The 27,611-nt window shown below is 52.7% G+C and overlaps 1 protein-coding gene and 1 pseudogene across 1 annotated transcript in view; one reads left to right on the top strand and one right to left on the bottom strand.

Annotated features, from left to right (window-relative positions):
* The first annotated feature begins 10,233 nt into the window (after positions 1–10,233).
* Positions 10,234–27,611, top strand: part of TSPEAR (thrombospondin type laminin G domain and EAR repeats) — a 91,026-nt gene continuing 73,648 nt past the window's right edge. Inside the window, exon 1 of the mRNA XM_059922316.1 lies at positions 10,234–10,318. Within this exon, the coding sequence (XP_059778299.1) occupies positions 10,234–10,318 (85 nt within the window). The remainder of the gene's footprint in view (positions 10,319–27,611) is intronic.
* LOC132365099 (keratin-associated protein 10-3-like) lies at positions 17,350–21,650 on the bottom strand (annotated as a pseudogene).

The raw sequence follows: 27,611 nt of genomic DNA, 5'->3' as shown, positions 1-27,611 counted from the left end.
TCACCTGCAGGGCAAGGGGGCAGGTGTGTGGACCTGGTCAGGGGGGAGTGAGGCGGCTCAGCTGAGGAAGAAGAGGGGGTGTGCCGAGAGCCCGGGCAGGGCACACGGCCTCTGACCCTGCGGTCCCACACGCAGCAGAGAGGCTGAGGCCGGGCCGGCGTTCGTGGGAGTAACGGAGAGACCGCATGCGTCCGACACGCGCCCGCCCACACCAGCCAGGCAGGGTCACAGCCCGACCCCCTCACTGACCAGGCAGAGCGACACCCACGCCTGCCTGGGCAAGAAGACATCGCGAGAGAAGATCTCGATGCAGGACTAAGAGTCCACAAGTGCCCCAAACTCCATTTCTATTTAAGCCAGAACACTATGCGTTCACTGTCACTACCCCGAAACCCATTTAAAACTGGGCACACGGTGCCCCAGGGCAGCATTCGCACAACCTGTGTCTTCGGAAGACATGGTTTGTCTTAAGGTAACAAGGCTAGGACACCAACATGGAGGCCAAAGTACTCTGATTCGGGGCCAGTCTGGGGCCAACTGGCCATCAGGCAAGTGGCCCGTGGGTGGTCACCTTGGACCCCGAGCTTTCTTCTCTCTGGTAGGTCCCTCTGGAGGCCCCCCAAGCCTGGCTTCCCTCCCCAGATCCCAAGGTCCCCGTGGCAGGGAGGGCGGGGCCCCTGCTCTTCGGGTGCCCGGGACACCCAGCCCCAGGGAGGCTCTGACCTCTGCCTGCCAAGGGCAGCTGGGGTCCCGAGAGGGTGCAGGCCAGGGCGCAGACCTAGCCCTGTCCCGGCAGATGCCCCCCAAGGGTGGGAGGCAGACCACGCCCATCTCCGTCCTGCTTGGGGCACCCGGGCCAGCACTGATAGGGAGCGGATGAGCCCCGTTGGTCTCCCCAGAGCCTGGCCTGTTGCATCCCTGAGTTTGCACCGACTGGGCAGAGGGAGGGCGGCTGGCGGGGTCCCCGGGTGCAGGGTGCAGGGTGCAGGGTGCAGGCTGGAGGTGCACGCCTCCCCTCCTGGACTCGGGTGGATTCACATCAAACGGTGGGGCCTTTGTTCCTGCCGCTCCGAGTGCCTGACGGCTTCCTTGCTCCTCTGCGGCGCTAATTACAGCTCTGCCTGCTCCTGCCCCCATCCGCAGCCTTTGAAGTGGGTGCTGCCCCGCCCGCCTGCACCCCGTAATTGCAGCTTCCCTCCAGGCCCTGCTGCTGGTTGCTACGTTTTCTTGGTCTTTTCACCAGGTTGTTGGGGGAAATTACAGTGCAGCTCCGAGTAGAAGGTAAAACCTATGCTTTTATCGGGCTTAGATTAATGTAGGTTAATCTGTAAAGAATTTTAAGAACATGCTTTGTGTGGCAAGGATGGGCTTGGCCTGGAGGTGGGAACTGGTGCCCCCGGCCAGCTGGGAATGACAGGCCTGGTGGGCCAGGGGGAGGAAGCAGCCTGGTGGCCTCGGCACCGAGGCTGAGAGGTGCGGCCTGGCCTCCACAGGGCAGATGTGCGAGGTCCCTTGTCCTGCCTTTGGGGCACAGCAGTCATAGAAAGAGCACAAAGCAGAATGCCCTGGTTACCTGGCCAGTTCGCACCTGCTCCCTTTTTATAACCAGCTAATAAGACTAACTTGAGTGAGTAAACTAATGCAGCTTTTGGTATTTATTTAATTATTTTAAAATTTATTTATTTTATTTATTTATTTTTGGCTGCATTGGGTCTTCGTTGGTGCACGCGGGCTTTCTCTAGTTGCAGCGAGAGGGGGCTGCTCTTCGTTGTGGTGCACGGGCTTCTCATTGCGGTGGCTTCTCTTGTTTCGGAGCACGGGCTCTAGGTGCGCAGGCTTCAGCAGTTGTGGCACGTGCTCTCAGTAGCTCTGCAGCATGTGGGATCTTCCCGGACCAGGGCTCGAACCCGTGTCCCCTGCATTGGCAGGCGGATTCTTAACCACTGCGCCACCAGGGAAGCCGGCTTTTGGTATTTAAAATAAGCCAAAAACCTGTTAGTGGGGGAAAAGCAGGGTCATACTTCCTTCTACCCAACTCCACTCCCCCATCATCCCACATTTGGTCCCAACATAATGGGTGGAGCCTTTAGAGATGACCACTCCAGCAGTAAACATGCGTCTAGAAACAATTACTTGGGTTTGGGACGGGGGTTGTGGTGTTAGAAATTCAGCATGGCTTCCTCCTCCAGGCAGGCTCCTGGTGACAGCGAGCTGCCTTCCCTCTTTCTGGAATGGGCTTCCCTGGGCCACATTTGCGGCAAACCTGGCCAACCCCAGAACCTTCAAAGGAAAACTGCCAGGGCCTCCTTGAACCATAAATATGACATAATGCTAAGCTCTTGGACAGGGTTTGTCTGGGTGGAGTTATAACAAAGAGTCCCTTAGAAGCTTCTGGGATGTCATTATAGGGCAGAATAGTGTAGAAAACAGTAAATAAGTGCCTAAGGCGTGTGGTAACCTACTCAAGGAATAGAGGTGCCCACTGAGAATAGATCCTACCATCTGGATCCACGTAAATGGATCACATTGAACTTCCCTACCACCGTGGTTTCTAGACTTAAATCTTAACGTAGGAGACCCTTTCCCCCTCAAGTGACATCACACGGAACTCCAGGTGATAAGCACAGTAAAAGCAGAGCTCTGTTTGCAGAGGGGTCAGTGTCCAGGAGCCTCACCTTCTCAGTTCCTCTTCCTCCTTCTCCCCCCGCTCTGCGCTCCCCTCTCCACCCTAGGGTGTGTCCTGAAGATAATTTATGAAGCACTGCCTTAGCTATAGTAGTCAGGGTTCGCCAGAGAAACTGAAGCAACAGGAGAGAGAGAGAGAGAGAGAGAGATTGATTGATTTTAAGGAGCTGGCTCCCGTAATTGTGGAGATTAGCGAGTCCAAAAAGTCCAAACCTGCAGGGCAAGCTGGAAGGCTGGAGGCCCAGGGAAGAGCTGACATTGCAGCTCCAGCCTGAATACAGATTTCGGGCAGAACTCCCTCCTCCTTGAAATCACATCAGTCTTTCTCCTGAAGCTTTTAACTGGTTGAAGGAGGCCTGCTCACCTTATGGCAGGTAATCTGCTTTATTCAAAATCTACTGATTTAAATGTTAATCTTGGGCTTCCCTCGTGGCGCAGTGGTTGAGAATCTGCCTGCCAATGCGAGGGACACGGGTTCAAGCCCTGGTCTGGGAAGATCCCACATGCCGCGGAGCAACTAGACCCGTGAGCCACAACTACTGAGCCTGCGCGTCTGCCACGTGATGCAACTCTCCTTATTTAACCAGCAGGAGTGTCGTCATGGAGAATCAGGGAGCAGCCGTTAGAATGACGAGACTGGTGTGTATTTATTGGAAAGTTGTTCACAGTACAGTAAGTGAACAACAGAAGCAGCAGTGGCTCTGTGTCTCGTGCTCACAATACTTCAGGGGCTATTCTAAGCGCTTACTGTATATACCACCTCATGTAACCCTCCCAACAAACTGGCAAGACAGGGGCTGTCATTATGCCCATCTCACCCAGGAATTAACAGAGGCACAGAGAAGTTAAGTGATTTGCCTAGGATCTGCACAGCTAATAATTAATAGAGCCAGCATTCAAAGCCAGGAATTCTGGCTTAAGAGTCTGTGTTTTAACCACCGTTCTACATTGCCTCTGTCTAGGCAAAGATGTATGACATAATGTCACATTGTGAAACTGTATCAGATATATATTTACATATAGGCTTATGGAAAGATCTAGACTAAAATTTTAAAAGTGATTGTCTAGAATTAGAGACACCCTTTCCCCTTTTTTGCTTAATTATATTTTTATACAATGAAATGAGTAATATTTTATGGGTAAAGTAGTTGTTATACAGTGAAACTTTTCTTAAGGGCAAAGAAGAGACTGGCATTGACCCCCCTATAAACACCTTTAATCCCAAGGCAGAATGAACCTCCCTACTACACCGCTCATTCCAGTTCCGTGAAGTTCCTCTTCCACAGCTGAAGGATGAGAAGAGGATTCAGGTTTTTCCATCGTTTCCCACGCTTTCCAAGCCCAGAGATCTTTTCTCTGTCTTGACGCTTCTGGAGCTGCAGCAGGATTCCTCGTCCGCACTGGCCTGTATGACAGTCAGCTCTCAGGCCACTTCGCTGATCCCTCGTCAAATAAGTCATCAATATTAACTCTTGAAGAAGTATAAAGAGTAAACAAATAAACATAAAAGAAATTATAAGTTTGTTTGAAACATATATCATTGAAAGAGTCCCAGTCTGTAACTTAAATACGGTCATTATTGGATTAATGGTATTTTTCTTAGGTATGATAATCTTATTGTAGAAACATTGGAGTGTGTCCTTATTTTAGGAAACACATGCGGAAATATCTAGGGGTGAAGGTCATGTTAACAATTTATGTCCAAATGGTTCAACAGAAAAAAGAGTTTCTATAGGCACATATAGGCATGAGAGAGAAGCAAATATGACAAAGCGTTAACAACTGCTGCATTAAAGCACATTTTTTGTCAAATTTTCTGTAGACTTGAAAAGTTTTTTAAAATGTTGCAAGAAGAAGGCCCAAACATTTTCACAAATGAGGCCCAGATTATCACCAGAAAACAAATTCTTACCATAGTCAAAGTATTCTAGACCATGGAAAAGCCTGGAAAGCACCCCGATTCGTTTTGTAAAGCTGGGATAACCTTAGTATCACCCCATGATCAAGATAGTAAGTTCACTCATTGATTACATGTTTTTGAATGCCAGGATACAAGGCTGAGCCCTACAAGGTGTGGCCTGGGCGCCGGAGCTTCAGACATCATTCAAAGGGTCACCTGAACGAGGGAGCTGCTGCAGGGAGGTTTCCCCACAGGAGTTAATCAGGCCAGGGAGGCGGAGGGTGGGTGGGGAGCTGCCCCACCTGGAACAGCCCGGGGCAGGAAGAGGCACAGCCTGGACGTGGCGTGTGTGTAGACAGGTGAAACTGCAGCTGGGTGGAGGGCAGGGCCGGACCCCAGGCCACACCCTGGATGTTGTCTTTATTCTGGGAGCCACTGAAGGGAGACCAGCCAGGCCAGGTCTGGAGTCTGCAGAGGTGGCTACTGGCAGGTGCAGGAGGCCCAGAGGGCGTGGGAGATGGCTGAGCAGAGGCAGTGCGGAACGGGGGTGGCTGCACCAGGAATGCGGGGGGCAGGAGGCAGGAGTATTTGGGGGTAAACCCAATGGGACTTCCTGAGGGAGGTGCCAAGGATGAGTCCTGGGTTTCTAGCCTGCACCCAGGACGGGGTCTGTGCTGAGTGGGGAGCAGTGGGACAGTGCCTCTGAGATGCCGGCGGGTGGGGGATGTCAGGTGAGTAGCTGCAAATACGGCCTGATGCTCAGCACAGAGGTACAGCCTGTGTCCCCTGCGTCTGGGGGTAAGACTGAGCCCTAGGGGCCTGTCTGGGAAGAGAGCGAGGAGAAGAGAAGGATGTGAGTATGAAAGCAAGCATTCCAAGTGCAACGTTGGGTGGACTCGGCAGTGTATCAGAAGAAAAATGCACCACAACCCTGTGTGCTTTACCCCAGGAATGTAAGGATGGTTCAACATTAGGAAGAGATCTTGTGATTAATTCCATTGACAAATTAAATAGAAAATATGTGAAATCATATCAATCGAGGTGCAAAAGCATTTGAGAAAATGCAGCAGCCCTTCCTCCTCTGCAGGAAAAGAGGAAAAGAGAAAAAATTCTTTAATATGATAGTGCTTCCAAACTCTACTGTGATTCCCACTGAACTCAGGAATGAGAAAAGCTCGCTACTGTCACTGTTTCCAACATTGTTTTGAAGGCTCTAGTTCATGCCATAAAATAAGAAGACAGGCTGGCGCACATATTAAAACAGAAGGGCCAACACTATTTTTATTTGTAGACAATGTTTGTCTAGAAAAACAAGAGATTCTAAAATCACTTAGTAAATTTAAAGTTGTTAGATACAAGATAACTGTACAAAAATGAACCAGTTTTCTTTTCTTTTTTTTAATTAATTTTTTTGGCTGCGTCCCACACAGCTTGTGGGAGCTTAGTTCCCCTACCAGGGATCAAACCTGGGCCCTCGGCAGTGAAAGCACTGAGTCCTAACCACTGGACGGCCAGGGAATTCCCCCAATTTTCTTTATACTAGCAATAACCAACGACAAGTGGAAATGGGGGGATTATGTTCATGATGATGATAAAATCATAAATAAATTTATAGGATATTTACAGGAATAACTTTACAGAAAAAGTACAGAATCTCTATAGTCAAAACCATAATTTTTTTGATGAATTTAATTCAAGATTGGAATAAACAGAGAGATACACATATCCCTGAGTGGGAAGACTTCATATCATAAAAATATCCAGTATTCTGAGATTAATCTATAAACTTATTGCCATTCCAATAGGTATTCCTGTAATGCTTTTTGCTCATTTGTTCAAATTTCATTTGAAAGGCAGAGATGAGAGCCAATCGTTTTTAAGGTCATATGGGACAATACGTGAGAATTGCTAATACATTCTTGAAAAGTGAAAACTAGTGCATATATCCTTTATCTGTCTGTATGAACACTTATTATAAATGCTGTTGTCAAAATAATATGCTGGGAAAGAAAAGAGACAGAGGTTAGTAGAACAGAGATTAGTGGAATGGATCCAAGTATACGTAGAAGCGGAATCCACCATAAATGTGACATTTCAAGGTGGTGGGAAAGGAGAGGTATTTAATAAATTTCACGTGCATAACAGCTTTCTGGAAATAGAGTTCAACTCACTGCATTCCAAATATTCAAGACCACACTCCAGAAGTAATAGAGAGTTACACAAATACAACAGCAGAGAAATTGAAAAGTCCTTCAAGACCCACATGTCTTAAGGAAACTGTTGCTGACTAAATAAAAAATTTAAATACCTGGCAAAAGACAAAAGCATTAAAAAGTATTCAAAAAAAAAAAAAAAGCATTTAAACCAAAGCATCAAAAAAGAAGTGACAGGGAGAAAATATTTGCAGTAACCCTTTAGCAGACAAAGGGTTACTAGCCCTAGTAATCTAAAGAACGCTTCTTGTGATAAGAAAAGCAAGCTCTATTCTCTTACTCAATAACCTAATGAGACCTCTCTTATTAGATCACTTTCAAAATGGAATTCTAGCCTGCATTTCCTGGAGACAGTGGGTCTCATGAGCTCCTCTCCAGGTGAGTCAGTGATTGATGGGAGCACAGCTGGGTGCCAGGTGGGAGCCCAGCCCTGGAAGGGGGCCTGGCCCAGGGGCAGTTAGCCTGGGGTTGGCTATCCTCACTGCCCAAGCTTGCTGGGTCCTCCCAAGTCCATCGACACTCACTGTCACATGCCAAGTGTTCTCTTCTGTTCCCCAGAGACATTTCCAAACATCCTTAGAACAATGGTCATTAAATACCAAATTATGGCATATTTCAGAGGAGTGTTTGTGTCTTTAAATTACTAAAAACCACTGAGGTTCAACAGTCTGCATAAGTGACAGGTTAGTTTAATAGAAACACCAGGGGATTAGGTGATATGTTTTTGTAACCCAAAGTTACCATTTCAAATTTCTCCTTTACCTGTCACTTCTCCCCATTTTCCTGGAGGAAGCATCACCCCTGGTTGGGATACAAGCCTCTCTTCCGGGCTGAACAGCTCCAGAGAAGTGGACACACAGAGGAGAGGGGCAGGCAGCACCAGTTAGGCAGGATGTGTTTGGGGACAGTCTCGGGAGATTTCCTATGCTTTCATTTGGAGGCAGTTAGCCGACCCAGGATGGGCTGGCATTCCGGCCTGCTCTTCCCGGGACTTACCCAGCCTGCTTCCCAAGAGGGAAATCCCATCTATGAAAAGTTCACGCAGCTTCTGAACAACCACACAGATAGGGGCAGGGTCGTGCTCTGTTCTTCACACACGCATTTGTCTTAGTGGGTTCTGGGGACGCATCTCTGTGACTTTAGTGCCTGTGATGTGGGGAAAAGCGATTTCCACGGCAAATGAGCCTGGGGAAAGCTGGGATAGAAAGCTGTAAGCCGCTTTCTTTGTTGCCAAAGGCTCAGAGGCTTCCACTCCTGGGCGCTTGTGTGTCCCCGGGGAGGGACGTGGAATCCCCCGACCCTGGTTGAGTCCCTCAGAGCCGTGTGACCGGGACGCGTTTGCAGAAATGCTGCTTCGTGTAAACTAAACCCAGCACGTAGCTCACAGGACGTCCCTGCCGTGCAGGGCTTACGAGGCACTTTCTACAGATGTGGAAACAATTCTGAGCATTTATGTGACTTGTCCAGGGTCACATGGGAACCAGTCTAGAGAAGGAAATTCTGAGCCTTCTCTGTGTTCAGACACATATTTTTGTAGCTTTAAAAATGAATAAATTTTCACTAAAGACCCTTGTTGATCATCCAGAGTCTGACTAGTATTACTGGGTCAAATGTAACAGAAGGAAACTTTTTTTTTTTTTTTTAGAAGGAAACTTTTTTGGAAGGGTTCCAGGTAACATAATTTTGATTTTTCAAATCTGGCTGTTAAAAAACAATACATGATTTTATTTTTATCAACCAGTTAAAGGTCAGCAAGAGACTTGGGGGTCAGAGGTCATTGGTCATGTGGCGAGGTCAGCAGGAGTCACAGGGACGCTGCCTGGGTTGGTGGCCCTGCCCGAAGGGCCACCTGCCCATCCTGTGGGAAGTCACCTGTCCTTCTGACCTGCCCTGCCCCACCCAGGGCCACCGTGACCCCGAAGTTCTCATCAATTGAGAAAGAAAAGAGAAAAGCTCAATTTATTCAATTTAAATTCCTGTCCCTTCTCCAAAGACCAGGCCTTCCCTCTTTGGGGGGACTACATCCTTCCTCTCATCAAATGGTGCCCGTATCTGCACCGTGTGTGAGCGTCTCACAGCTCCTGGGGGCCCGCGGGGTCAGAGTCTCCTTCCCTACCCTGTGGGTCCGGCCGGACCTGGGTGGGCAGGGGCCCTGGGACAGCGGTGAGGGAGGCCCCCCCAGGGATCCCCGGCACTCTGAGGGGGCAGGTGTAAGTGGGGGGGTCACAGAGTTCTTCATGTGACCCCAGAAAAAGAGACCCTATGACTAGGATGTAAAACACCTGCGTGTGGACAGACAGACGGAGAGACAGACGGAACAAGAATCTCTGGAGTCACAGCGCTGTTTTATGGGAAGAGCCTTTAACATATTCTTTCTCTGCCTACCCTCCCTTCTTTCTCTCTGTCTCCTGTCTCTGTCTCTCCCTCCCTCTCCCTCCCCTTCCCCCCAAGCCCTAACCCCAGGGTCTGTGTCCTCCACAAGCCCCTTCTGTGTCAGACCGGCCTCTGCCCACACCTCGCAGCTGGGGCTTCCCGGGGAGAGCTTGGGGTTCACGACCATAACGCTGCCTCTGAAACGAGGAAAGGGTGCCCTTTGGGGGCCTGTGAGTTCTCTCCCCCTCCCCTCTCCCCGGTCTGTCCTTGCACGCTCAACGGAGGGGTTTTAAAAAAGAATAATCACACTTAGTAACTGTCTGGCTTGGAGCAGCATTGCACGTGGACCGCGGTTTGCGGAGGCCAGAGCCCAGTGGCCGGTCGCCAAGGAAACGAACCACCCGCCTCACGGCCACGCCTCTCCCGGGACGCTCCTGTCTCCTCATTAGCTGTTCCCCTGGAGGACTGACTTCCCTCCGGAGGGAAATTCCTGAAAGCCAACAGTTGACAAACCCACACGCCCTCGGGAGGGCTGGGCACCAGATAAAAGCCCTGGGCGGCCGCGTGGGGACCACGGCCAGCTCAGGACCGCCCACCGGCTCTGCTCCCTCCTCCCGGCGGCGGGTGGCCGGTGCGCCTGTCCTCAGCCCACGGGCGGGCGCGGGGCCTGCACCCAGGGAACACCGGCCCGGAGTTTTCTGGTTTGCTCTCAGCTCTCCCGATGATCTATTTCTGTCTTTCCTTTGGGAAAAATGCGCTTTGCCAATGACTAATCGCGGCCCCGCCAAGATGTTATCAGCTGTCACCTGCAGGGCAGGACCACAGCCCAGGTGTGAATGAGATAGAGTGAGGCTGCAGCCCGACCTGCCAGCACCACCTGCGTCGTGTCCCCGTCCCCGCCGGGCGCCGCTGTCCCTGCGCAGGCCCGGGGTTGTGGCCACCCCAGTGACCGCCAGGCCGAGGCCGCCCTGAAAGGGCCGAGCCAGGTGTGCGAGGAGCAGGTGCCTACCGGGTGCGGGCGCGTGTGGAGCCCCTGGATGGAGCTTGGGACCCGGGCCCCTCATGTCTGTCCTGCTGACTCTGTGTGTCGTGCTCTTGCCCCTGGCGACCCCGGGCCGAGGCGCCGGGCGATGGGGGCCCTGCACGGGTAAGTGGGGGGCACGGGGCGGGGCGCGCGCGGGGGCCGGGAGGGGCGCCGGGCGTGCGGTGCCACTTTCTCAGGCCGAGTCCAGGTCACGGTGCTGAGTGGCCCTGGGAGGAGGAGGGAGAGAAGATTAAAGGGAGCAGCATGGAGGCGCTCTAGATAGGAAAGCCAGCAGGGTGGGGACTCCTTTCAAAGGGTTACCCTCCCCCATCCCAGGCCCTCCACAGTACTTACCTGCTGGGCCTGCAGGAAGGCCCTTCACCTGCCGGAGGAATGAGGCCCAGCGGCTGGCGGGTCACTCGCCCGCCGTGGACAGAGAACCCAGGGCTGCACTTGGCACAGGGCAGCCCCGCCGCTGGGGCCGGGCAGTCCTGTCCCACGAGAAGAGGGGCACGTGGGGCGGGTCCCAGGCACGCGGACCCCCTCCAGAGGAGAGCGGAGTCAGAGGGGAGATCCCGCCCCCTCCTCCTTAGAAAGGCCGAGTTGACCTGCCAGTGACCACGACATCATGCCTTTCTGCAGTTTCTACCAAGAGACTTTATTTATCCGACCTAACGCTGACAAACAGAGTAAAGGGGAAACGAGACCCGGAAGCTAGAAGCTGAGCTTCGGGATGGGGAGTGAGCGATGGGCGCGCGGGGTCTCGCTGAGGGTGGTGGCGCGGAGGTGGATTGTGTGTGGCTCCCGGTTTATTTGCAGATATCTCAGCCTGGGATCCTGGAATCCTCCCAAGTCCCCTGCGTGTTATGGCTCTTTGCTCTGATGGCACTTGGTTCCCAGTGATGTGATCAGGAGATGGCCCATGATGACCCAAGTTTGGAACGCTGACCTGTGTTCACACTTGGGGGGGGGCATAAAAACCCCCAGCCCCCTAGGGAACAGCCAGACCGTGCGGGTGGAGGGGAGCAGCCCCTGGGTGTGTGTTGGGAAGGACTACCCGGGCCCCCAAGGCCCCTGCACCTGCTGCAGTCACAGCCTTGGGATGCATGATGTGCAAACCACACAGAAGCCGAGCCCACCTGTAGCCCTGAAACACCGCCGCCCCCCACCCGGCTTTGAGCATGGAAGACAGACCCGCACACGGGGTCTGGGGCGCAGCACCCGCTCTGCGTCGTCCTGAGCACTCAGTGTCTCCCAGGTGGGGTGAGTCACAGACGTGTCTCTTCATGTTCCCTTCAGCACTGGGAACAGAATCAACTTGCATAGTAATAATAAAGGTTATTTATAAAGCCCGCCCCCTCTCCCCTGAAGGTATGCTGCAAATAGTTACAAGATGACCCAGTTATAAAGACTGACAACCAGGGAGAAAAGATAAAAGTCAAGTAAATAATATTGAACTAAATTTGGAACGCTCCCAAGACACTTGATAATGGCTAGTCAGGACTCAAATAGTTAAAGAAGTCACTTTGATAGCATTTGGTTTTGAAAAGCACAGGAGGTTACACCGTAGGGTTTGTGTGGGGTTTGGATTTCACTTTCCCTTAGCCCTTGCTCCTGGGCCTGTGCTGCTGCGTGTGAAGTGCCTGGACCTTGGCTGTGAAGACCTCGGGTTTTGAAGTCCTGTCCCCCTTCCCCAAGCCCGTCCTTGTCTGTGACCATGAGACAGCAGCCCCTTACAGGAGGTGGTGTGGACAGTTTTGCCGATGAGGAAGTTGAGGTTACATCTCTGCCCGGGGTCTGGTGCAGACCCTCTGATAAGGGCTGGGGCCTGGGGCTGGCCCTTCTGCACAGGGGCATCTGAGGACGGGTCAAGTCTCAGAGAGCCTCAGCTGACCCTGGCAGGCTGTCAGCACGAACGAGGCTGCGGAGGGCAGGTGGGAGGAGCAGGCTGGGAAACCAGCTGCTGGACCAGCCTCAGGGCGGGAGGGTGAGGCGGGTCTGGAGCAGAGAGGCCGGGTCTGGAGCAGAGAGGCCGGGGCTCCGGGCGCGCAGCGGGTGTGTGGGGCCGGCTCCCCTGGGATGCTGTGGCAGGCAGGATCCTGGGGCCTCCCTGACCCCAGAGCCAGCCTGGGTCTTCTGATGCTCGGACCCCTCCGCTGCTCCAGCAAGCCGGGCCAGCTGCCCTGGGACAGAGGCTGGACCAGGAGTGGAAGACCTTCAGCTCCCACACAAAGTCCACGACTCTGGGGGTCGTGATGTGCGTGGTGCCAGGACAGTGGCTGGGGGTGTCCTGCCAGGGGACAGCTTGGTGGCCTGAGTTCTAGACCTGCGCTCTTGGTCAGGGAGTGACCAGCCGCTGTGGCCAAAGAGCCTGCCGTCCACCCCCCACTCAGCCTGTCCCGGCCCAGCATTGTCTCCACGTGGGCGGGAGGCCAAGGCGGAGGGGTTCTGTGGAAACTGTAGCGGGGGCAGCTGGACCCCAAGGCTGGGTCACTGGCGGGGTGTGGTGGGGGGGCGCTCGGAGCAGGGTGACCTGCCGCGGGGTGTCCTCTGTCACCCGGGGAAAGTCAGAGGCGGCTCCTCACCCGGGGCTCAGGGCCGCGCCGAGGCGCGAACCTGGCGAACGTGGCACCCTCAGCAGCCCCTTCCCTCCTTCACTTGCTCGACGTCCCTGCAAGGAGGGCACTGCGCCTGCGCTGTCACACCGCAGCCCGGCCCGTGCGAGGACAAGGCTCTCGGCCGGTGTGGGGGCCCCGGGGCGGGCGGGGGGTCAGACCCGGGGTCTGGGCTGGGCTGCGTCCCTGGAGCTAGAGGAAGTGCCCAGGAAATGAGGGGCACAGATGCGCCTTACAAAGCTAGTTGGGGTGTGAAGGCTGCAGGCGGGCGGCCCGACGAGGGGCATGGGGTTGGGGGGGAGGAAGCCCTTCCCCTCCCTTGCTGGCGGCTCCCAGGAATCCCTCCACCCTGTGCTTCGGGCTCCGTTAATGGAAACGCTGCAGGAAGGGCAGTGCTGCCCAGGGAGCCCACCTGGCGAGGCCCGCACGCCGGGTCCCGGGAGTCCTGCGTGGGCACGACGCCCCCTTCTGGGCTCACGCAGCCGTCAGCAGGGCCGTGGGCAAAGCCGCTGAGCAGTTTGCAGTTAGGAAGCGGCCACTAGGTTCCCTGTCAGCCTCCTTTGTCCACGTGGGTGTGGCTTCCCGCCCCGCCCTCTGGCACTGGGGGCCCCGAGGCTGCGTCCGAGCCGCCCCAGCCCCAGGCCGGCGCCCCGTTCAACACCAGCCTCATCTGGCTCCACACCCCAGGTGGCCCCTGGAGCCGGGCACGGGGGACCACTCTGCGTGGGCCGCAGGAAGGAGAGGCCGCCAAGTGGCGGGTGGTGTGGGGACCGAGGCTGAAAGGCCCACCCGGCCTGCTTGACGGTGTTGCAGGGCTGGGGTGCGGCTGGCAACTGGAGACAGACTGTCAGCCTGACGCCCGTTTCCTTTTAAAGAATTCTCAACCGTTAAACCAGGGCGTTGTTTGCACAGAAATTAGGAAACCAAGAATATTCATGTTTATAATGCAACCTCATACACTATATGCTGGTTCTTTGGTTTTGATTTTGAAGAGTAAATCATAGATTTCCAGGAGGTCTTTTTCCAGGATAAAATCTAGGAAGCCACCAATGCGTGCTTCGGGGTCTGGGCTCTGTTTCCAGCCGGAACCCCCCCATCTCTCCCTCCCCCCTGCCCTGCAATCCCTCCCCGCCCCCGGGTGGATTCTGAGCTCCGGGCTTAGAGCGGACCTCTGTGTCTGTGTGGGGTAGGGATGGGAGGGTGCCCACTTGTCTCCCCATCCTGAAAGTCTGGGGAGCAACGGGGACATGGTCCCCGGCTGTCACCCTCGGCGTCCCAACCACACATTTCTGCCTGAAGGAGGGTCCGGGCCGGGGGCTGGGGGCTCCCCGAGCCTCTCGGAGACCCCTCCTCACCCAGCAGCCATGCCCAAGCTAACGCCCCCACGTGACCCCACCCCCAGCCCCGCGCAGAAAGCCTGAAAGCCGGTTCCTTCCCGTGGGTCTCGGTCCCCGGGAGGGGCTGGGGCTCGGGGTGGGGAGCCCTGTGTTCGTGGCTCACTTTCCATCCCACCCCCAGGTCGGGGCATGGCGCTTTGGGGCCTTTGTGGGGGTCTCCGGCGAATCCACTCTGGTGAGCATCTCTGGCACTGCCAGGGGGTACTTACCCGCCGCTGGGAGGTGCGAGAGGAAAAGGAGGATGCCCACCCCGCTTCCACGGTGACCCCACGGTCGGTTTGCAGCCCGGCGAGCCCCCCCTCCGCCCCCGCTCGGGCCTCGGGTGATGGAAGGGGGAAGGGAGGTGACCCCGAAGGCGGGAGCTGCCCACCTCTGGGCGGGGCCTCGCTGTCGCCCCTGCCGGCCTGGCCGGACCGCGGGGCGCGCGTGGACCGAGGGGGGTCTTCCTACTCCGAGGGGAAGGCGGGGTGTGCGCGTGCGCGCGTGGATATGTGAGTGTGCGCGGGTGCGTGAACACGTGTGAGCATTAGTGTGAGTACGTGTGCGCGCCCGCTCGCCACTGGGAAGAAGCCGGAGGACATCCACCCAGGTGGTGAAATTCGGTTGTCTTTCTGGCCCCGCGCGTTTCCGCGGTTGCTGCAGAGGCCGCGGCAGCGCGGGTAACCGAGGGAGACGGGAAACTCTTCCAGGCCGCGGGCGCGGCGGCTCGGCAGCTCCACGTGGCGCAGGCGGGCTGGACGGTGGCTCCGGGCTGGGGCTCTCGGGGTCAGCGGTGTCCGGGCTCGGGTGCCGCCGCATGGGGACGGAGCTCAGGTGGGCGCTCCGGGGACCCCTGCGCTGGGGAACGGCCCTCCCCGTGATGCCTCGCTCGGCGTGTCGCGCGTCTGGGGGGGTCGAGCGCTGAGCTTGGGGCGCCCCAGGGAAGGGTCACCAGTCGTTGGTGACTGGCCGCCGCCGCCGTCCGCGTGCGCTCTGTCCCCGACGCAGCTGGCTGCATCCAGGGTCGGGGGCTGGAATTAAGTGGCCGTGAACTTGGGCAGGACGCGCTGCACCTTCGTCTTCATAACTAACCCAGACGCAGCAGCTGCCAGTGAGGGATGTGCCTGCTTTGGGCCACACCTGGGACTGTCACCAGCTGAGCCACCAGCACCCTCCTGCCCCGCACAAATATGCATAAACGTTCTGTCCCCCATCCGCCCGAGGCCCGCCGCTCCTCTTGTTAATGCCTTAGTAAAAAAGCCCACATCTCACTACATCATTAAATTTTTTTTTTTTTTTTGGTAATTGGTAATGATAATGGTCTCCCCTTGAAATCTGGAGTATTATATTTTATGCAGTTAAATTCGTGTTTCTGAGAAGGGGCCTGTGGGTTTCACTAGCTGGCAGAGGAGTCAAGGCGTACAGGAAGCTGGGGCCCCACAGTTCACTGGTCTCTGGGATGGGGGTGCTGGTCTCTGGGATGGGGGTGCTGGTGTCTGGGATGGGGGTGCTGGTGGGGTTGGCCAGAGGGAGGCTGCTAAAGGCATAGAGGAGGCCCTGGTGGGCAGAGCCCCAGTGAATTTTCTGGCCCCTGAAATAGCTGAGGGAATTGATTTCTCACACCTTCTCCTCCATAGAAGGGTCCCAGGAGGCAGGGGCAGGGTCCCATAGAGAGCGGTGGGGAGGGGCGAGGCCCCAGGGGAGGCTGGGTTCAGGACTCCCACCTCCCTCCGCAGCCCCAGAATGTAGGAGGAGGGCCGTAGGGCGTTAGTCTGTCTGTACCCATTTCCACCACCCAGTTCTAGTTGCAGGAGGGCCCTACTTCCACTGACATATTCCCTGAGGACCCCCTTTTGGGGGGTAGTGGCACTGGAAAAGCCAGCCAGGGAGTCTGGACCTGGTTCTCCAGGGGAGACCACCGGAGCGTCAGGTGATCTCTCAGACCTGCTCTAAGGGGGCATTCACTGTTGATCCCCCTCCTTTTGTGGAATGTCTTGCTGGATTTCATGGCCTCCTGGGAGGGAGGGAGGTGTCACGTCAATAGCAGCGTAGGGTTAAGAGCTAGAGGTGGCACTGGGGGCAGGGTGGAGGTGGAGGGAACGCTGGTTAGGAATGAGGGCTGGCCATGGGAAGCTTGGGGCTATGGGAAACACGGGGTCCCATCCAGACTGGCCCCAAGTGTCACCCTCAGGCAGCAAGCCTAGGCCTCAGGCCCCAGAGTGTGGGCCCTGGAAGTCACCTACCTGCTGGTCTCTTCCCTTTGACCTCTGCTGCACCCAGCCGGGAGCTGGGGCTGGGGAGGGAACGTTGTCACTATTCTATGTGGCACAGACAAGGCAGGTTGGGACATTTGAAGACTGAATAAAGCGCGCAGTTCGAGGGGAAGTGGAGGGACAGGCGCAGCTGGGGGTCAGCAGGGACGCTCTACTTCAGCTGTGTCCCAGGGGGCCAGAAGCCAGCGGGGCCCTGCCTTCTGCGTGTCCCCAGGCTGACCAGGGAGAGCCAGGCCGGGGGCAAGGGGGCCCTCTCGCCAAGGGGCCCGCTGGCCAGGTGGCGTTGGCCACCACAATCTCAGACACACAGCACAGCCACCCAGAGCTGCCCAGAGATGCAGACGCAGGAGTCGAGGGCCGTGGGGACGACTGGGTGGGCCTCAGAGCTCAACACCCTTGGAAGTGCTCCCAGGGCACGGCTCGGCTCCCAGGCTGCTGAGGCCGGAGTCACTCATGTCAGCCCCGAGGCCGGAAGCGATGAGACGCACAACCAGCTGGGAAGGAGGACCAGCTGAGGGGAGGGTGGCGAGTTTACTCACTCAGCTCAGGACCCCTGTGAGGGGAGGGGACGGCACACAGCAGCAGGAGGGGCAGAGACGGAGCAGAGTAAGGCCCCAAAAGGCTAGGGGCGAAGAGCGGTGTCCATGGCTTTCAGGAGAAACCTGGGGACCCGCATAATAGGGGAGGGCTGTCTCAGGTTCATCTGGGCCTGATCTGGAGGCTACAGATGGGCTAAGCCCTGCTTGTTGGGGTCCTAGGTCAGCTCACATTCATGTAGAGGTGTAGACCGCAGCTCGTGCTGGGTTAAATCCTGAGGGTGGCCGGTGGCTGGCAATGGCAGAGGTGGGGGTGGCCCTTAGCACCTGGCTGGCCCTGGGGGGACGTGCCGGTCAGCTGCAGGACGTGGCCGAGGCGGGGACGCAGCAGGCCAGGCGGGAGCACACGGGGCGGCAGAGCAGGGACGCGGAGGAGGAGGGTCTGCGGCAGGACGAGGGGCAGGCGCTGGGCTGGCAGCACGAGGGGGCTGAGCAGGGGGCAGCCTCACAGCACACGGGCTTGCAGCACACAGGTGTGCAGCAGACAGGTGTGCAGCACACAGGTGTGCAGCAGACGGGCACGCAGCAGGCCTGCTGGCATGGGGAGCAGGTGCAGCAGGAGGGCTGGCAGCTAGACTGCTGGCAGCACGGGGCCATGCAGGAGCTGGTGCAGGCTGGTGGGCAGCAGGGGCTGGACAAGCAGCTCACTGGGGCGCAGACGAGGGTCAGGCGGGGGCCGGGGCGCAGCAGCTGGGGGCGCAGCAGGGGGCTCGCAGCAGCTCTCTGGGCAGTTGTCCACCTGCCAGCAGGAGCCGGTGCAGGAGTCACAGGGACCAGGCAGGCAGGGCCGCTGCTGTAGCTCAGGGCGCTGGAGCAGACGGACGGGGTGGACGCGGCCGTGGTGGGGGTGGGGGGGCTGGAGGAGGGTGAGAGGGTGAATGTGTGAGGGAGTGGACGGGTGAGGCTGTGTGAGGTTTTCCGGTGGTTGGAAAGTGGTGGTGAGGCGTGTGTGTCGTTGCATCAGGAAGGCCCAGCAGAGGCCGTTTCCTTGTTGTTGGTCCTGAGGAGACTCGTCCTAATCCCATGACAAGTAACTCATTAAACTCCCGAGGGGCTGGAGCCCAGGGGATCCACGGAACAGGGGTCCAGCCACAGAGGTGGTGTCCAGTAAGCTAGAGCCAATCCCGTGGGTGGACCCTAGAGGGCCAGCAGCTCCTGACGGCCACCTGCCTCGCCCCCCACTGAGCATCTTTCTGGGGCTTCTTACTATTATTTCCCCTACTTCTCAACACTCAGTTGAATCACTAGCATATTTTGTTCTTTTTTAATATTCTCTTTATTTCCTCCTGAATCCATATACCAATGAAGGGCACATTGAGTGTCATGTTCGCTGTGGAGTTTTCATAAATCCCTTTTATACTGTTGAGGAATTTCTCGTCTATTCCTAATTTTCTGAGTTTTTTTTTTTATCATGAAATTGTGTTGGATTTTGTCAAAATCCTTTTCTGCATCAATTGAGATCATTTTTTCCCCTTTATTCTGTAATGTGGTATATTACATTGGTTGATTTTTAAAAAAATATTGAATCAACCTTGCATTCCTGATATAAATCCCACTTGGTCATGGTATATAATCCTTTTAATATGCTATTGGAGTCAGTTTGCTAGTATTTTCTTGAGGATTTTTGCATCTGTGTTCATAAGGCATACTAGTGCATAATTTTCTTTACCTCTGGGAAATGCTGACATCATAGGATGAGTTAGGAAGTGTTCTTCTGGTTTTTGGAAAAGCTTGAGAAGGTTTGGTGTTAATTCTTTACATGCTGGTAGGATTCACCAGGAAAGCCATCTGGTCCTGGGCTTTTCTTTCCTGGGAGGTTATTGATTAATAATTCAATATCTTTACTATTGAGATCTTTACTGTTGCGGTCTGTTGAGATTTTCTGTTTCTGTTTTAGTCAGTTTAGGTAATTTGCGTATTTACGGAAAAATTTCCATTTCATCTAGGTTATAATTTGTTGGCATACAATTGTCCATAGTATTCTTTTATAATACTTTTTATTTCTCTAAGATTCATGGTAATATCCCTACTTTAAGTTCTGAATTTAGTTATTGCACCTTCTCTCTTTTTTTCTTTGCTAGTCAATTTTGTATATCTTTTCAAGGAATCAACCTTGGTCTGTTAATTGTCTGCTGTTTTTCTATTTTCTATGTCATTTATTTTCACTCTAATCTTTATTATTTCCTTCCTTCTTCTGTCTTTGGGTTAAGTTTGCTCTTATTTTTCTGGTTCCTCAAGGTGTTAAGTTAGTTTTTTGATCTGAGATCATTCTTCTTCTTCTTCTCCTTTTTTTAATGTTAATTTGCTGTGGTAATTAATACCAAGACAGATGTAGAAAGAATCCAAGCATGACTTCTTTTTTTAAAAATTATTTATATATTTATTTATTTGTCTGTGCCATATCTTAGTTGCAGCACGCGGGATCTTCGTTGCCACATGCAAGATCTTCATTGCGCGTGCAGGATTTTTAGTTGCGGCATGCGGGCTCTTAGTTGCAGCTTGCAGGATCTAATTCCCTGACCAGGGATCGAACCCAGACCCCCTGCATTGGTAGCGTGGAGTCTTAACTGCTGGGCAGCCAAGGAAGTCCCATTCTTCTTTTTTAAATGTAGGCACTTACAGCCTTAAATTTCCCTCTGAGCACAGCCTTCACTGCCTCCCATAGGTTCTGATACATTGCATTTTAATTTTAATTCATCATTAGTATTTTCTAATTTTCTGTGACTTTTGACTTTGACCCACATTAAGAAAAATAGTATGTTGTTTAATTTCCACATATTGTGAATTCTCTAGTTTCCTTCTGTTATTGATGTCTAGCTTCATTCCATTGTGCTTGGAAAAGACCCTTTGTATGATTTCAGTTTTTAAAAAATCCACTGAGGCTTGCTTTTGTGGCCTAACATATGGTTTGTCCTGGAGAGTGTTTAATGTGCTGTTGATGGGTGAGTGTTCTGTATGTGTTTGTCATGACTAGTTGATTTATAGTGCTGTTGAAGTCCGCTATTTCCTTATTGATCTGCCTAGATGTTTTGTCCATTATTGAAAATGTGGTATTCAAGGCTTCAAATATTGTTAGAGAACTGTCTGCTTCTCATTTCAATTCTGCCAATGTTTGCTTCATTTATTTTGGGTCTCTGTTGTGTGGTGTGTATGTGTTTTTAATTCTTATATCTTCTTGATGAATTTAGTCTTTTATTCATATATAATGTCCTCCTCTTGTGCATTTTTACAGTTGTTATTATATGGATGAATTGGTCCTTGGTAAATGTTATGTTGGTCATTTTTTAGAGTCTTAGTGTGTTGATGAGGACTTAAGAATTCTTGAAAAATAAGTTTATTATAGAGAAAGTCAGCTATAAGTCATGGCTGGTTCATCATACTGTGTTAACAATTTAAGACAGTGGAGACATAAGGGTGAAGGCCATTCTTTGCTGTAAGCTCTGCTCGCTGATACCCAATGACGTACGGGCCAATTCCATGATCTCTGGAAGCTTGGGGAGAGAGGGAGTCAAAGTGACAAGACTTTAAAACCAAGTCCTGGGGAGATACTTCAGAGGTGAGGACGTGTGTCAGAGAGAGAGGGGAGGGGGAGAAGGAGAGAGAGAGAGAGAGGGAGAGTGAGAGGGAGGAGGGGTGGGACGGAGGGGAGGGGAGGAGGACAAACTGACAGGTCTCTGGATTCCCCATTCTACTTTTTTTTTTAATAGATCTTTACTGGAGTATAATTACTTCACAATACTGTGTTAGTTTCTGTTGCAGAACAAAGCGAATCAGCCACATGCACACACATGTCCCCATATCCCCTCCCTCTTGAGCCTCCCTCCCATCCTCCCTATCCCACCCCTCTAGCTCATCGCAAAGCACCGAGCCGATCTCCCTGTGCTATGCTGCTGCTTCCCACCAGCCAACTTTTTACATTTGGTAGTGTATATCTGTCCATGCCACTCTCGCCCCAGCTTCCCCCTCCCACCCCGTGTCCTCAAGTCCATTCTCTACGTCTGCATCTTTATTCCTGTCTTGCCCCTAGGTTCTTCAGAACCTTTTTTTTTTTTTAGATTCCATATATATGTGTTAGCATACGGTATTTGTTTTTCTCTTTCTGACTTACTTCACTCTGTATGACAGACTCTAGGTCCATCCACCTCACTACAAGTAACTCAATTTCATTTCTTTTTATGGCTGAGTAATATTCCATTGTATACATGTGCCACATCTTCTTTATCCATTCATATGTCGACCCCATCCCACTTTTAACTAAAGAAGCCATTTTAAAAATGTGGACCATTTTTGGTAAATTTTCTAATTTTTTCTTTTTCAAAGCCTCTTGTCCTTGTCTTATGACTGTAACATCTTCTTGAATGTCTTTGAGTTACATTTAGGACCTTTAAAAGGTCTCCCCTGCTTCTTAACTTTTCTGCCTCCTGTGGGGTGCATTTTTACGTTTGTATCCTGGTCTTCCATTTTCATGCCGCTGCTTTTCCTCGTTTGCTGGGGTGAGGGTGGGGGTGGTCCTTGGTGGCCTGGGCTCCTCTTGCACCGTGTGTGTCATTCTGTGCTGTGTTAGAGAAATCTCACCTGCGTGGGGAAGTTGACATGGCGCCTGGGATTGGGGTGGGGGTCTGTCAGGCAGTGGGCTTCACTTTGGAGTAAGAGATGGGGCCCCAGATGCAGGAATGAGAGAGCTGTGGACTGGGGTGCCAGCAGCTTCCTAGGAGCCTTAGTGTCCTGCACCCCCCGCCCCCCAGGGAGGGGTTAAACTGCCCTGGAGATACACACGACCTGGGAGGGTGTGGGACAGCCGGGCGCTCTCCCTGGGTCCAGCCGTTCGCTCGGCCCCCCTCCCTGTGGCCACGTTCCATCCTCCTTCCCCCAGGCCTGCCCACAGGGAGCAGAGTGGCACGGTGCCCCTGGGCCAGGCCAGCCCCTCCTATTGTGCCCTGCCTTGTGGTCAGCACACTCTCTTCTACTTCCGTCTCATGTGTCAAGGCCCTCATACATCTGTAAGCTGACCCCCCTGTCCCCACGGTGGGTCTTGGGAAGTTTGGGTGGGATGGTGGGTGGGCTGAGCCCTTCATCTTGAACTGGAGGCATCAACTCTCTTGGAGGGCTGGCTTTCTCACAACCACCCCGCACTCTGGATATTCGGCTGACCTGGAGTCCAGTCTTATTCCACTTGAATTCCGAGTACCCAGATTCTTTTGACTGCACCCCCATTCACTCTGCTGCGGCACAGACACTATTTGTTTAATTTCCCCATCCAAAGCAGGAACTCCATTTGTGGCTCCTGTTTTTTTCATGAACATTTTAATTATTTTAAACCCCTTAAACCTTAATTATATTTTCAACTCTTTTTTTTTTCATTTTGTTGTGAAAATTTTCAAACATATGGAAAAGTTGAAAGGATTAAACAGCAGGTATCTACACGTCCACTCCGAGAATCCACCGCTGACCCTGTGCTTCATTTGCTTCCTTGGGTACCTACCCAGGAAACCCTCATATCCATGCATCTTATTTTGTGAAGCATTTCAAAGTAAGTTACCAACAGCTGTACACATCACTCAGGCACTTTAGGAAGCATACCCTTAACTAGAGTTCAGTGTTCATGACCTGGAACGTCCTTCCTGCCCACCCCCCAAGTCAACTTCACCCCAGCCCTCCAGAAGCAGCTACTCTTCTGATTTTTTCAAATCACATATTAGTTCAGCTTGTCTTAGGGCTTCATCTAATGGGATCACACAGCAGGTGCCTTCGTGCCGGGCTTCCTTCGCCAGCACAGGGTTTCTGAGGTTCATCCCTGCTGTTGTGCTGATTGCATTCTGTTGCCTGACTACATTGGGCTTTGTTGATCGGCTCCCGGGCTGATGGACATGTGGCCGGTGCCAGCTTCTGTCTGCTGTCTTCCAGCCTCCAGCACCCAGAAGCCGGGACAGTCGCCAGGTGCTCATTACTCTGCAGGGTAGCTCTAACTTGTAGGAAACCCTTTCTTCTCTTGAGCTGAAATCCGCTCCCCTGTCACCCGGTTTCTGGTCCAGGCTTCTGGGCAACATGCAGCGAACCTCGTCCCTGGAAAGCCCTTCGGGAGATTGCAAGCAGCTGCAGGTCTGTCGGGCTCTTCCTCTCTGCCCCCCACCCCATTGATCATTCCTCATCAGCACCGTTTCCAGGCTCCCAGAGAGCCCTGGAGAGGATCAGGGAGGATCAAGGTCCTCAATGCAGACACTGAGGAGAACGTCCCCTTTGGATTCAACAGCCTGGGCCTCCACTCCTCCCAGAGGGCCCCCGCCCCCCTCAACATCCCAAGGGGCATGACTGTCGCAGAAGAACCGCCCCAGGACAGGACTGCATGCTGGCCTCAGCTTGTCCAGGACAGCAAACCTCAAGGAGACAGGACTTAGGGAAAATCACACACAAACTCAGCATTGAGGGGCAGAGATTTATTTTTTATAGACTGCTAAGCTTTCATGGATAAGAAAAGTATGGCAGATTTCCCACCCCTATGGGATGTGGGTCCACCTCCGATTCAGCACTGAGATGTGCGGACGGAATCTTGATAACTAGACAAGGAGAAGTCTTCTGAAATCAATAGCAGAGAATTGATTTTCCAGATGATTAGTCAGCAGCAGGAAGGGGTTCCGCAGGGGACAGGCCTGCAGGTGAGGGCAGGGCAGGAGGGCTGGCGGGCGGGGTTACCCACACGACCGGCTTGCAGCTCACGGGCACGCGGCAGGCTGGGCTGCAGCCGGAGGCCACTGGGCAGCACGGGGACGGGCAGCTGCAGGCCGGCCGGCACAGCAGAGCCACGCGGGGGGCATCGCAGGAGCCCCTGCAGCCCAGGGCAGGACAGCAGACAGCAGGACGGGCCGGCTGGCAGCCCTCAGAGCAGCTGGCGTGGCACATGGCGGCATGGGGCTGGGTGCGGTCAGGGCAGAGGGCAGGGCTGGTCCGGAGGCTCCTTCCCTGGGGCCGCCTTCATACCCGGGCTGTGGCGTCCTGGCCACGAGGCACCTGGGTGTCTTCCTCGTGGCGACCTGTTGTCTTTCCTCCTCGTCCCCCACTCGGGTCTCTTCCTGGGGTTTCCAGTGGCAGTGACTCAGTTCAGGAAGTTCCTTCTCAGCTGGAGGCTGACGGTGACCCAGCGGCCCTGTGATTTCTGGAATCGGAGCCTGGGTTGGATGGGGAAGGGCCGTCAGTTGGGGACGGGGGTCCCACTTCACAATTTTCAAGGCCCTCCCCAGTTTTAAACACCCTGTCCTTTGTCCACACAAGTACATTTGGAAACTCAGTGATCCAGAAGGTTCTCCTTCAGGATCGGGCTCCTCACTGGGGGCTGTGGCCACGTCATGGCCATAATCATAACGGCGGGTGATGATTCCAGCTTTGTGCCAGGGCTGAGCTAAGCATTTTACATGGACTCTCTCGTAACTGATCAATTATCAATCCTGCCACCATTCAAGGGGCAGGGGATACCCCATTTGCACAGATGTTCAATCAGGAAGATCTGGAAGGATCCCAGGATGTGTGCACGTTCTCACCACTGCGAACGGAGAAGCAGGCATTGAGGCTGCTCGGCCTCACTCTGGAATCCATGGTCTTTCCATTGTGCCTAACGGTGCTGGGACCTTAGGGGTTCACTGGTGACATATCCCAAAGTCCAGAATCAGTTGGCACAGACAAGAGTGAGGGACAGACAGATGCAAATATCCATCACATTTGGCCCTGGAGAGCATGGCTTAGGTGTGTGACCCCTGTGAGCTTCCAACTCAGAATTGCTCACCTAGGTCAGGCAGCACTGGGTCGGTCCCAGGAGGACCGAGTGTGGAGGGAGGGGCTGAGCAACCTCTGGATTCCTCTCCCCACCCAAGGATCTGGTGAGCCGGGCCCTGCAGAGCAGTTTGGAGCGAGCTTGGAGCCAGTGTGAGACTCCCCAGTGCCCCTCCATGGGCGGGGGGCAGCGGGCTGGAGTGTGGTTTACGGGTTCCTCCCACCTCCCTGCCCTGTGTTCTGTCTACATGTCGGCCACAGCATGTTATTCTGTGGTGGGTGCTGTTTACAGGGCGTGGCCGTCTCTCAGGGCAGTGCTGCTTCCTCCTCTGAGGCTGTGTCCCCGAGACCCTCTGCACCTGTGCAGGCCCCCTGTGACTGCTGGTGTGGACAGAGGGAACTCCCCTAGGAAGCCCTGTGATGAGTCCGACACCACGGTAATGAAGTCACCCCAAGGCTGAAGACCACTGTGGTCTCAGGAGCTAAAGCATGATCAGAACTTGCAAAACTAAGAGACTGGAGCTGACCTGAGACCACACAGCAGGTGAGCTTGAGGCCTCTGGACAAGCCATGACCCATGAGGTCAGCCCTTCACACGCTCCTCCTTGAGCTCTGACCACAAGTCAAAACCATACTTAAAACAAAGAGAATTTGGGGCAGCCCCATGTGACCACATGTCCATGTATGACCTTGTTACTGAGCAATACATTTGAAACAGTCAGTTGTCTTACAAGTCAGTCGCTAGAAGAGTGAAAGCGAGCCTTCTGTACTTATCTGCTTTCTACGTCTCCTGTGCTCCTCATTCCTTCCTGTACATCCAGTGTCCACCGGAGCCCATTTCTATTCCACCTCAGGGACATCCTTCAGTACTTCTTGTAGTGCAAGTCTGCAGGTGAGGAATCCTCTCGCTTTTGTTTTTCTGAAATTGTTTCACTTCACCCTCAGTTTTGAAGGAATTATTTTTTTGGTGGGGGGCTAGATCTAGAATTTTGTTTTAACATCTTTATTGGAGTATAATTGCTTTACAATGGTGTGTTAGTTTCTGCTTTGTAACAAAGTGAATCAGCTATACATATACATATATCCCCATATCTCCTTCCTCTTGCATCTCCCCCCCACCCTCCCTCTCCCACCCCTCTGGTGGTCACAGAGCACCGAGCGGCTGCTTCCCACTAGCTATCTAGTTTACATTTGGTAGTGTATATCTGTTCATGCCACTCTCTCACTTCATCCCAGCTTCCCCTTCCCCTTCCCCGTGTCCTCAAGTCCATTCTCTATGTCTGCATCTTTATTCCTGTCCTTCCCCTAGGTTCTTCAGAACCACTTTTTTTAAAAAAATAGATCTAGAATTCTTGATTGGGAGTTTTGGTCTTTATCATTTTCCTGATGTCATCCCACTACCTTCTGTCTTTCACTGTTTCTGATGAAAAGTCAGCTGTTGTTATCTTTTTTCTTGTATGTAGACTGTTTTCTCTCACTGCTTTGAAGATACTTCTTTTTATTTTTGGTTTTCATCCCTAACTATTAAGTGCCCAGATTTGGTTTTCTTTGTATTTATCCTGCTTTGGGTTTTTTAAGATTCTTGGATCTGTAAGTTGTTTCAAATCAACCTCAAATCAAGTTCTGAGGTTGAACTTACATATATGTTAGCATGATATTGTCTCACAGGTCTTTTTTTGTGTGTGTGGGCAGTATTTTAATAAGTCAGAGACTCAATTTTTTAACTCATATTTGTTCACAGTAAAATATATCATACTGTCCTTGAATTTATAGCTTATTCACCATTTCTTAGAATGTTTTCTAAAAAGGGCTTACAATTATGAATCCTTCCTTTGTCTCTTTTTGTTTTGAATTTTATTTATTTTTTTATACAGCAGGTTCTTATTAGTCATCCATTTTATCCACATCAGTGTATACATGTCAATCCCAATCTCCCAATTCATCACACCACCCCCCCACCACCACTTTCCCCCCTTGGTGTCCATACGTTAGTTCTCTACATCTGTGTCTCTGTTTCTGCCCTGCAAACTGGTTCATCTGTACCATTTTTCTAAGTTGCACATATATGCGTTAATATACGATATTTGTTTTTCTCTTTCTGACTTACTTCACTCTGTATGACAGTCTCTAGATTCATCCACGTCTCTACAAATGACCCAATTTCATTCCTTTTTATGGCTGAGTAATATTCCATTGTATATATGTACCACATCTTCTTTATCCATTCGTCTGTCGATGGGCATTTAGGTTGCTTCCATTCACAGGTCTTCTCATTTTTCTTAATTCTTCTTTCTCTTTCAGACTGGATAATTTCTATTCATGTATTTTCACATTCACTCACTCTTTCTTCTTCCATCTTCAATCTGCTGTTAGGCCCACCTAGTGGATATTTTATTTCAGCTATTGTGCTTTTCATTTCTAGAATCCCCCCTCCCTTTTTTAAAAGTTTCCATTCCTCTACTGAGATTCCCTATCTATTCACTCATGGAAATAATATTTTCCTTTAATTCTTTGAACATACCTTCCTTTGATTCTTTATAAACATATAGCTGCTCTAAGTCATTGTCTGCCAGCCCAATATCTGGACCATCTCAGGTTGCATTACTATTGTGTTTTTCTTTAACTGTGAATTACATTTTCCTAGTGATTTTTGATTGTATATTAGAAATTATGGTAATACATTCGGAGAGCCTGCATTCTCTTATCTTTTACTGACTATTCACTGATTTTCTAGCAGACAGTCACTTACTAACTGATCACCTTGAACTTGTTTGTGCAGGTTTGGTTTTACACTT

This window comes from Balaenoptera ricei, chromosome 4 (assembly GCF_028023285.1).
Source record: "Balaenoptera ricei isolate mBalRic1 chromosome 4, mBalRic1.hap2, whole genome shotgun sequence".
Classification (NCBI taxonomy): domain Eukaryota; kingdom Metazoa; phylum Chordata; class Mammalia; order Artiodactyla; family Balaenopteridae; genus Balaenoptera; species Balaenoptera ricei.
This window is presented reverse-complemented; position numbering and strand designations above follow the sequence as displayed.